This window comes from Carassius auratus, chromosome 22 (genome assembly GCF_003368295.1).
Source record: "Carassius auratus strain Wakin chromosome 22, ASM336829v1, whole genome shotgun sequence".
Classification (NCBI taxonomy): domain Eukaryota; kingdom Metazoa; phylum Chordata; class Actinopteri; order Cypriniformes; family Cyprinidae; genus Carassius; species Carassius auratus.
In genome coordinates this window covers 6,463,272-6,475,436 of record NC_039264.1, presented here as the reverse complement: position 1 = coordinate 6,475,436, position 12,165 = coordinate 6,463,272, and the positions used below count along the sequence as shown (strand labels likewise).

Sequence of the window (12,165 nt, the reverse complement as noted above, 5' to 3'; positions counted from 1 at the left end):
GGTCTTGTGCTAGAACATGTTAAGTAACTGTTGCAGTGCTACAAACCTAATAACTTCTCACCACAAGAACAGCAGTGTAGTGACAATTACTTTTACAAATAATTTCAAAAAACATTTTAAACCTAAAATTCTAATATTTTCCTATTCATCTAATAGTCTGTATTTACAATGATTAATGTATATTAGTCAATATTTTTCTCCTTTCCATTGCTATAAGTTATTACTATGCCATTGTAATTTGAAAAGTAAATCTGTGAGTGAATTTAAACTGAATTTAACTTAAGGGCCATTCAGAGGCGTTTAAGACATCAACTGATGTCTCAGTTAGCTAAATGCTACAAAAACACGCTATCAATATAAACTTTTAATGCTCTACAGAGTGCAAACAGTGCGGAAGAGGTTGCCTATTCAAGATATTATTCGAGTTTAAACTAAGGGTGTTCTTGCTTTCATCTGAGGGCACTTTTCAATGTGTGAGAAAATGGATGTGTAGCTTGAGACTTGGGACTTTAATATTATAATTCATATATTGCATCAGTCTCTTGAGGTACTATTGAGCACCTTAGGAAGATTAAAAGTTGCACTTATTGCACTTTACACCAGGTTCAGCATCGATACAAGATGATCTTTATTATAGCACAAGGGCGAACAGAGAAATACAACATTTGGTCCATTAAAGAAAATAAAGAAAAACAAGAGTGTAAATATAAAAATCAAAGCAAATGCATGACTTTAGGAAAACAACAAAATATAGGTCAAACTTAAACTACCCAGAATGTTAAAGTCTTTAGCACTTGACTTTGAAACGCTTTGAATTACTTGAGTGGAAGAACTCATGGCCTCTCTGCAGCGCATCTATAAAATATTAAAACACTTGTCCGTCTTCCCAGACATTTTGTGGGTAGCCATGGCTGGTTAGTACTCGCCTTGGCAGGTTTTTCACATTGTCCTCCTTTCAAAGTTACAAGTTGACTTTAATGCCGATAATTAATCAATGTACCAAAAAAAAAAAAAAAAGAAAACTATAAAGGCAATTCTCTAAATGTATCAATACATATCACAGCAAGGTTAGATTGGAAGTACTTTCTCAAGTCAAGGGCGAAGCTTGTGACCAAAAGATTTATAATCAAACGGGTCAATCGGCAATACATCTAATCTTGTGGATCTAAAACGACTATTGAACAGAGGATGTCGGAAAGAATCGTATTTACTGATTGTTGCAGAAAACGTTAACCAGTAAGCTTGCTTTAAACGCCAACAGACTTGAGGAACTTCCTGCAAATAATTCATCTTCACAGAGCTGAGGTACTAAACTACGTCATTATCCGCCAACTATGCTTAACTAGACTAGATCTTCATCAAGTTCATATTATGAGAACATTAAAATATCAAAGACAATATCAATAACTTTAAAAATAACAATAACCCCTCCAACTGATTGGTTAATATGGAAAGCAGCGAATGGGCTCAAACATTAGCACGTCCAAGAGCATTCTTGCGACTTGGAATTAAATTATCCAACAAAGCCTGTCAGTTTGGTCGGAAAACCACATTTTCCAAAGTGAGAGCATAGAGAAATGTTCAGTCACACAGGAACCGTGTAATGTGTCAAAATAAGGATGACAGCAGACAACGGGGTGTTTTAGTTCGCGGAGTCACAGCGAAAATGAGTTTGTTTCTGTATAAAAGGTCATTCCTGGGCAGCTACAGCAGGACAGCACAAGATAAACTGTAATATAACTGTAGTGATCAGTGTCTGCAGCACAGAGCAGTAGGACATTTGCTACCCAGAACCCCCTCTGGCCCTGTGTCGTGACGGCCGGGAGCTTGCTTATGTGTTTCGAATGCCAAGAGCCTGTTCCAGCTCCTGTCTCCTTTGCTGAACCTGAGAGAACGAGATCAAGAGAAACGTCAATGGAAAGAAGAGTGGTTTTCCATGCAAGCTTTGAGATGAAATATTTCACATTGGCTAAATAAGTGTAAAGCAATACCTTTGAATAGAAATATCGGCACACAGCCTCCTGAGCCCAGGGCTGGTAGTAGAACTCGGCTCTCCTCTCCTCCTCCGGGTTTCCAACCACATCTGTCATGGTCTGCAAGGACGCAAAATTCAGACGCCAACATAAGATGTAACTGTTACTGATTAATGGCTTTTGTCTGGAGCAACAGGCTCTCTGCAGTGTCAATCCCAAGGAAATACACGCAACTGCTTCACAACAGATGCTATATTTTTGGCCTGATAAATTCTGAGTGGGCAAACAGTTGCAAGCTTTATTTCCCTAGCGGTTTACAAATTCAGCATCCTATACAACTGCCTGTGAAACATCCTCCCAAACCCCAAAGTCATTACAAGTCCACTCAGTAACACTCAGTTGAGCAAACAGACAGATGGAGAAAGACTACAGCTCTGGGCGAAGGTTAAACGACTTCTTTCGACAAGCGAACTAAGAGCTTAGCAAAAGCATTTATGAACCCTGCAAGCTTCATAAGAGAAAATGGAACATCCAAATTCATGCATCCAAAAAACATGGCATTATCATGGGACCAGGGTAAATAGTGTGGCATTGCCACTACTACTTATAGTATTAGTGTTCCCGAGGCTCAGTGGTAGAGCACTGCGTTAGCAGCCCAAAAGGTTGTGGGTTTGATTCCCAGGGAACACATGCTAGGTAAAAATGTAAGCCTGAATGCATTGTAAGTTGCTTTGGATAATACGTCTGCTAAATGCATAAATTTAATTTGGACTCACCTTCAAGTCTCGGCACTGTGACTGGAGCCAGTCGTTGATGAAGCCCTGCGGGTCTCGCGCGAAGCTCAACATGAACTCCCTTTGAGTCTTCAGGTGGTTAATGGTTTCGATGGTCTCATGAATCTACAAGGATTATACAACATGTTTACTATACAACAGTTAGTTCTGGTTCACTTGTTTGGATGTGCGCTCAATATAAAGTTATTTATTAAACTGTTGTATAAGAGCAATCACACTCCATCTTGCTTTACATCATAACAGTTTTAACCGTACTCTGATATTTTATAAACACAAACTGAGACGAAATACAATGGTCAACCAATGACTGTGAAGGACATATTTTGACTGATGCAAACTGACTAGTGGTTCAACTGGGTCAAAGGGGAACAGCAAAAAAATAATCTCAAAATTATGTGTGTGAAAGTTAAATAGCCTGGAGGTTACTATAAAGATATGAAAGTGGCCAATGAAATCACAATTCCACTTTTGATTGAGTGCAGTGCCATAGAAAGGAGAGATGAACTCAAAGAAACTCATCTTTAACCCACAGCGGATTTATCTTCGCAATTCAGCCAATTCACAAATCACTTGAACTGAAAACCATGATTACATCAAGCATGGAGTAACTGTGGCAACAATATATCCACGGCGAGTCCAGTTGCCATCCCTGAAGTGGCTACTAGACTACTAAAACTTCTAAGCAGACAGAGAAGGACAAATTTAAACATGTCCAGAGCTGACAGAAAGCAGGGTGCTTTTCCTGGACCACTCTCTGGCTTGGCTTCTATTTGCAACAAAACCATTTGAAAACATTCAGACCGTCGTGTTGCCAAGAGCCACTTTGATATGCAGCAGACAAGCACAGACTGTGCAACAAAACACCACCGCAAAAGCAAAGGCAGAGCTCTACCCTGCAGAGATGTACTGAGCACTTTGAAAGACTTTTTGTCCAGCCAGAACAAGGAGGCTTTTGGCCATACCTTGTTGTCGAGGCCTGCAATCTCTTGCTGACTGGCTGTGGAAAGCAGGAAAGAGTTCATCTGAGTCTTCAGGGTGTCATCTACCTCCACGTCTATATCATAGCACGCCGTCTTCTTCTGGTCATTGGGGTCCACGCTGAGACACAAAAGGATGTTTAGGTGTTTAAATCACATTATGGGGCAGAAACAGCAATTCTAAGTGACATCATGTGTGTGATGGTTACCTTATGACATGGTTGATGATGATTGGCTCGGGGGGCATCAGTAGTGCATGCAGCCGTTGAGGAATCTCAGAAAACTTCATCCTCTGGGTTTCAAAAATCTAAAACAATGAGAATCAAATTATTGGGTTTCAAATGGTCTCAGCCTCAGACCGTTGGCTAAACATCAGATGCATATGGGACACAAAAAGGGAAACACTTCAAGAGTATTGAAGCCATCATTGGATTGGTTGAATTATACATTTCAGGGGAGACGTGTGTGTCGCGTTCATAAACGTTCTGCATGGAAACAAAAATGCTGTGGCGCCAACCCCCCCCCACGAAAGACAGTGTTTATAATTGTTACGACAAGTGGTTATCAGGATCAACTAAACGCTGGATAATGTCAATTATTTAGTTTGCGGCATATAATCTTTAAAGTATTTCCAAGAGTTTTACTCCGCTTTTCACATCCGAAACATGACACTGAACAAAAGGAACTGTGTTTGTTTGTTTGACATGTCGGTCTGAAGGGTGGGCGGGCCTTGGCCAATGAAAGCTGCCATGGATTCCAGACCTTCAGCCATAAGTCTGATGGTCTGGCTATGTGAGATTAGGTTTCAAAGATTTTTGATAAGGAAAACCATAAAGTATTGGTTTCCAAAAATCTTCTGTGAGAACTGAGAATGATTGGGTTTTTAAAATCTAAAACAATGAGAATAAACAATTGTAAGGTTTCAAAGATCTCAAATGAGAACCAACAATTATTGGTTCACAAAGATCTTGAATCAGAACCAATAATCATTGCATTTCAAATATATAGAATGAAAAGAACTGAAAAAATTTATAATTTTAACAAGGAGGGCTTACAAGGTCTTGGACAAAGAAACAGCAACTAATGGGTTCCACAGATCTTGGAGGCAAATTGTAGATTTTTGGGTTTCGTTGATTTAGGAGGAGCAAAAATGATTGGGTTCAAGATCTTAAACTAGGAGAAGCATCAATTACTGAGTTTCAAAGATTTAGAAACAAGAACCACCAACAGTTATTGGTTTTCAAACATCAAGAAAAAGCAAATTTCTTTAACAGATCTGAAGCCATTTGTATTACAGCTACTGTCCTGTAGGGCTGGGAGATTAATCTATTTTATCGATTAACTTGAATGTTTAGTCTACATCAGTTTGTTTGAATGAAATTCAGTTTTCTTTTTAAATAAAACTCACCATGTCTACACTGGACACAAGTGGCGCAATCCAACAAAAGACAAGAGAACCCATTGATGTTGTCTAAACTGGACACGGTCCCCATCAGTAAACTGATGCCTCGTTCTATTTATGATGAAATGTACTGACACTACGTTCAGATGATTTGACACTGTAGTGTGGTGTCATCAAGTTTAGACAGACATATAGAACAGTGGTGCGCTGAACGAAAACTATGCGATTTACAAATAATTTATATAAAGATTAAAAAAAATCCTAAACCAGTGGTATTACAAAATGGAAATATTGAATAGAAAATGATTTACACTTGCTCTGTCCTATGTCCATGATACTAACTCACTGCGCAGTTGCCAGTTTTAATCTGAACAGCTCTTAACGGCAATTTTGCACTTGGATGGTTAGATGCATGACTAGTAAATACACATATATAAATAAAATAAAAACTTAAGCTCTTTCCAGCATTAAGGTACTACTGCTTGTATCAGTTATAAATTTGACTGGTAAAGGATAAAGAATGAGAGCCCCCTTTGTATTTGCCCCCACTGCATATCAGGGATGACAGATTGATAAAAAGACATGCTATATATATATGTGACTAGATGTAACTTTATACTTTGTGGTAAAAGTGGCTCTCTGATCGACTCTGCCCTTTCAGTGCGGCTCCCATGAAAAAAATAAATAATGAAGACCTCTGACAGTCTTACCAACATTTACAAACTGCATCAAGTATAAGAATGGTAGATTTTGTTAGGGAACATTTTCACTGTTTACAATGGCAGGGCCTGCCATCTTGTGTTTTTGGCTTGTTGCTTCTGATTGCACTTTAACCCAAAGGGAGCAATCTAGATCAAATCCCAGAAGGTAAAATCAAACCAAGATCAAATTAAAACTGGTTTTGAACAATTTCTTTGTTATCTGAATATTGAGTCTAAGTGTTACCTGCTGGAGGTATTTATCACAGTTAATGAACTCTCGTTCATGAGGGTCCTGGAGTTTGTGGGTCTTGACGTACTGCCACAGAGCCTGGATGATCACGGGCCGCGTTTGAGTGTGGATCCCCAGCAACCGGGCAAGTCTGGGGTCCAACTTAAACTGAGGAGGCTAGAAAGAGAACAGTTTGTCCCATTAGTCACAGCTCCTCACATTTACTAATAACGTGGAGCGGTGCCACCTGCTGGTAGTTTCTGAAGAACAACATGGGCTAAGTTTGGAATAGCATACTTAGTGCATTATGTAAACAATGGATATTGGTGCTTTGTCATGTTTGTAATCACCTGGTAATCCAGCATGAGGAGTACAGTACAGCGGACGCCAACATCTCCAGGCCTCTTCACCTGAAATCCATCGGTCTCCTGAGTCGTGGCTGTTCGGTGCCACTGGAAACAACACAAAGACACTTTAATTAGTGACAAATGGCACAAAAGTGACAATACAAGAGATCTAGAGGACAGTACATCAGTGAACTAAGTTTAAAGCACTACAGTTGAGAAATCAGGGTTTCTGCAGGTATCTTCAAATTAAATTTAATGCCTTTTTAATGCCTTTTTAATGCCATTTTTTAAATTTTTAATGCCATACATGACCCATGACTAACCACGGATATTTTATATACGGATATAATCGTTTTATTTTAAATAGACATGTCGCAAATTATTAATTGCAACCATCCAGTTTGATGATGATGCAATCATGAAATTATATAACTCAGAACTGAATTAGAACTTGGCTCAGGAGGCAGCTTTTTTAATTGTCAATTTATTTGGAGATATTTCAAAATTACAAAAAAGAGAATTATTGTATTTATAATTTTATCATCACAAAAACAGCTCTTCAATGAGCTCAACTTTTTATTGATTTGTGGCCGTAAAACACTGCATATGGGATTTTACGGCGCCAATTCCCATTGTCCCCAACTTAAATGCTTTTCTGCAAACACCGCAAAATCCTTCATCATTTTTACCAGTAACAGGCTGCAACCATGTCTTGAAACCATGTACAAAATGCCTGCCTCCCGCGTCACCTCTGTATCACGGCAATTTTGCTCTGGCCGAAATTACCAAACTGGTTCCGTGTGTTTATCACACGAACGTACATTTTGCGAAAGCAAATTAAATTATTAATTATGAAGGCTATATTCAAAGATATTGATCAGGGATGCACCGAAATGAAAATTCTTGGCCGATACCGAAAACCGAAAAAGAGAAAACCAAGGCCGAAAACCGAAACCCCGAAAGAAATTATGTCAATTATTAGTACCATTGCATTTATTGCTATGACCGTGTACTAACTTTACTAAAATTAAGACATTGCAATTGCATAAATTAATATTAAAGTTTCAAAGATAATTACAATTACATAACTTATTTAAAAAAAAAAACATAAAAATACATAATTACAAATGATGCAATTATTATTGCAACAATGCACAGTATAAAATACAATTCAAACCAAAAATTTATCCCACTCATGTCATGTGTATATTTAATAATAATGTACAGTCCTACTGGCCTGCAGAAAGGTTTTAAAATGAACAGTTCTCTCATAAAAACAAAGTGCATTTAGGTGAAGTGCATTTGAAATTGTTCTCTGTAGGACTAGAAAGTGCATGACTTCTCCAGTATAGGCAAGAGGGTTGTCACTTCTGGGGATGGGGACTTCAGACAGATAACCATCTAGCTGTTGAGCAGTTGAGCTTGTCATCTGCCTGACATTTGAGAAATATTTGAGAGAGTGTATTTAAATAGGGCCAGGGCATAAATAAACATTTTTATCAAATTAAAGCAGAAATCTAGCAGAAAATCTAGCAGAAATATGGCTACAATCTGATATTATGTATGTATATATGTTTGTGTGTGTGTGTATATATATATATATATATATATATAGAGAGAGAGAGAGAGAGAGAGTAGCCTAATGACAAAATAGCCAACATATTATTATTATTATTTGAGACACTTTCTTGCAGAATTTCACTGAACATATCAGACAACGATGGTGCATGCCACTCATCTGGTGCAGAGACGAGTCTTTTCTGCGCTCTGATCTGTCTCCTGCGCTTGGCGCTTCTCCGTCTCCACGCGGGTTCTCCGCATACAGCGCGGCCTGGATCATTTCTCGTGCGCGCTGCCTTATTTCCGCATCCAAGTAATGGTCTTTATAACGCGGATCAAGCACATTCGCGATGAAGTGCAGAGGATCCGAAAAGATCTCAGTGAGACGTGTGCTAACAGACTCTATAAGACTGTACTTTTCTTTGTTTTTACTTCGTGGTCCGTCTTAATCTCTTTGTTAGGAGACGCTTTAGTGCTGCGAATAAAGGAGTAAGAAGAGAGAGAATGTTCTCACTGGTGTTAAGTGAATGTCGCGTGGAGCTCGTGGTCTGCGCTATGCAGGTGCACGTGCAGGTCGCGGTTTCTGTTTGCGTCATCACAACATTTCGGCCGTGTTGTTTCGGTGATAAAAGTCTATCGGCCGAAAACCGAAAAGGCCACTTTTCGGTGGCCGAAATTGCGGTGCATCCCTAAAATTGATATAAAATTCTCTTAAAAACTATAAAAAAATAATGCCTGTAGGAATCAAATTTAATGCTTTTTAATGCCTTTTAAGGCCTTAATTTTTGCAAAATCCATTTAAGGACTTTTAATGCTTTTTAATGCCCCGCGGAAACCCTGGAAATGCACTTTTCTGCATCTCACCTCCACCAAATGATTGTCAGGTCCATACAAGTCTTTGTCCAACTCGATCACTAAAGACTTGAAAAAAGAAGAAAACTTCCTCTTCTGCTTGGTGGCTTCATACTTGGACACAGCAGTCTGAAACAGAGAAACAGTTTTCAGAAATAATAAACAATAAAGAGTTTGCCTTTAAGATGACAGAATCTCGTTTACGTCTTCAAGAAGTCGTCCCTCCACACGCAGCTCCCAAGATGCAACGGTTCCTTCGCCGTCCTCTGCATCCGGTTTGGCAGGGTTGAAGGTGTTGGAGATAAATATCCGTAGTTTTCGTTTTTGCTGCACACAACAAAGTTACACCTTTCGAACAACTGTAGTTAAAGATGGAAGCTCAGACACTATTTTTCCTCCAAATGAAGCAGGATGAGGTTGGGAAAGAATCTGCATGTACCTTGATGGGTCTTTTGAGAGCTTCCTGAATATCGAGTCTTTTGCGCATGATGGTCTGGTCCAGCTTTCTCTCAAACGCTAGCAGGTCCATGTACGCCTGAGACTCGGGCACTAGCTCTCGGATCTGAAAAAAAGCCATGGAGAAAATCAAGATCATCTACAGCTTTTTGAACCAAATCTTTTGAGATTTTTTCAATCCAATCCAAATATTGTTGTGTCTATTTGACATCCATTTCTTTTTGAATAATGCATTCAGCAAATATCATCCATCAAGGTTTTTCTTACTTTTCATGGATTGAAAAATATTAATGAAATAAAAATCATACCAATTACATTAACATTGATGAGCTTTTGCAAATAAATAAAAAAATAAATAAAGTACAAATGATCAAGGCAATCTATTTGTACTGTACAAATAAAACCACTAAATACTCATCTTGAACAATTAAAGCTTTTCTGACACATTTGGGGATTTACAGTCTAATAAATTTCATGGCCACTTACTCTCTGAGGTAGTATTTTATCTGCCATTTTCTTCTTCTTGGCACTGAAATGAAAAAGAGTATTGCGTGAGAGAGTGATTCAGGTAAATTCTGTTACTTAATCACCAAACGAAGTGTGAACTGGACTTACTGTGGGTTGCGATTCTGTTGCTGGACCTGTTGGATCTGATTTGGCGGCGGGCGCTTGCGGGACGGGTCCATGACTGGCATACCGGGGCGGGACACTGGACTGGCCCCGTAACCTGGGGGTCCCATGGGGGGTCCCTGAGGGGTCATACGATTGGCTGGAGGCATTCCTGGTCTCTGCAAAGGCAGCAATGAAGGACAGTTATCCAACTGGACAAAAAGCAGGAGACTAGCTGTTGTGATGTGAATTCTTCTTTTGGCTTTGTATTTATGGAGCAATATGAGACAGCAATAAGACATCTCATACAGAAGTCAATACAAATCAATATTTGACCAAATAATAATGTGTGTAATTTAAATATTTATATATAATAAAGGATCTAATGAAAGAATACTAGATACTTGTTGTTTAAATTAAACATTGTGTTTAGAAAATTATTGGATTTTATATTGCAGTCATAAAAAGGGCGACCATTATAACAACCAAAGCATTTGGTGGTTTGTTTTCAGTAATAAGATTCTGTTAAACAGCACAATTTCTCTGGCTGACGGTTCCCCGCTCATTGCAAACATCAAGAGCCTAATACTGGAGTCTATTCATGCTTGAAAAGGATAATTAAAAGTGGACAAGTTGTCTTAATTACTTTTTCTGAATCATAAATAACAGAGTCTCAACAACTGGAGAATACAAATGCAAAGTTGGATGAAAATGCACTGAGAGAAAACTATTGCTTTTCTTCTAAACAAAAGAGTAAATGTGTTCAAGGTTACACTAAAGTTCACACACGAGCGCAAAAAAAAAAATACATCCTTGAATGCAATTCTAAATTTTTCTATTTTCCTGACACAATAGCCTTTTTAGTGGCTCTAAAAGTAACCTTGAATGCTGAGTTCACAAAAAAAAACAAAAACAAGGTTGGTTTCTAGGACAATAAAAAAATAAATATATAGTAATAATAAAAAGCATTGCTGATCATCTGATTCTTGACTAAAGTTCAAGATGCCATTAAGAACATCTCAAATCACGCTGAAGAACACAATCTTTCCTAAATCTCTACTGGTGTTCTGAAGCAGATTTGTAACATCTGTACAAACACACTGGCTATCAGTGCAACCAAACCCATCCGGATGATGCTCTCGTAGGCCCCAGGATCACACAAATCTCTGTTTTTCTGCTGAAGCACTCTTAATTATCATCAAAATTAACGAGGGATTATTGTTTTCTTATATGGAAATTTTAAGTGGAATTCACAGAAATCATCTGTTCGAGATTATTATTTGTAACGATAATCATCTGGAGTTTGATGCTTTGCAGTGACCGAAGTTAGACTGGAGGCGGGTTAAATAAAGCCAGATATTCTCATTTTAACACTTTTTTAATTCATTTCAAAACAGCCTGAATGTTTGCTGCATTGAATAAACCATAATTTCTGTATACAAATATTAAAACCAATCCTCTCGGTTTAGGATCGGCTGCTTCTTTGTTCTCCTCGCGCCTTACCGGGTATCCGGGCATCGGGGATCGATACATATGGTTCTGGGGGCCGGCGGGGCCCATCCGTCCTGAGGGCGTACCGGGACCCATTCCGGGCCCTGCACCGGCTACCGGCGGGCCGGGACCCATCGGGGCTCCGCCGCCTCCGGGTGTCGCAGGCTGAAAACCACCACGCGCCGCCATCTTCTCCGCGAGCCGCAAACAAGACGGAGCGCCACCGGTTAGACGTGAACGAGTATCGCGAGAGCTGAAGCGCACCAACGACGAGCTGTTATGGAGTCTCGCGAGATGTGAAGAGTTCCCGCTTGCGCAAGTGAAGAATATTTATATATATTTATAAATATATATATATATATATTTTTTGGAAGGTGCTTTCTCGGGGGAAAGAAATCAGGTTACGAACGATATAATAACTTTATTATTCTTGTATAATACACACACACACACACACACACACACACACACACACACATATATATAGTATTTACTAATTTACAAATGTTATGTATGTAATTTATACGTATAATACAAATAAATTAATAATTGAATTAGATATTTGTTGTTTTATAATATTGTGTCATTAGAAATGTAGATAAAGTTGAAAAGAAAAAGTCATTCATATAACGGTTATATTTATCAATACAAAACATGTTGTATTGTATTAATATAGCTGCAATCACTATGGAAAGGCATTATTGTAAATGTACATTTATGGTAAAAACAAAAACAAATAAAAAAAGGTTTACAATCACAATTTCTTTACAAAAA

The 12,165-nt window shown here is 38.5% G+C and overlaps 1 protein-coding gene across 1 annotated transcript; it reads right to left on the bottom strand.

The window, feature by feature from the left end:
* Window positions 1-656: 656 nt before the first annotated feature.
* LOC113039529 (SWI/SNF-related matrix-associated actin-dependent regulator of chromatin subfamily D member 1) lies at window positions 657-11,580 on the bottom strand. Its single transcript, XM_026197429.1, has 13 exons — window positions 11,404-11,580; window positions 9,907-10,079; window positions 9,778-9,820; window positions 9,275-9,397; window positions 9,040-9,162; window positions 8,848-8,964; window positions 6,427-6,528; window positions 6,092-6,253; window positions 3,954-4,051; window positions 3,730-3,865; window positions 2,750-2,872; window positions 1,992-2,093; window positions 657-1,885 (listed from the first exon to the last, which is right to left on the bottom strand). Exons 1-13 carry the CDS (start codon window positions 11,578-11,580, stop codon window positions 1,832-1,834), a joined length of 1,533 nt encoding a protein of 510 aa, XP_026053214.1. The 3' UTR covers window positions 657-1,831.
* Window positions 11,581-12,165: the final 585 nt, after the last annotated feature.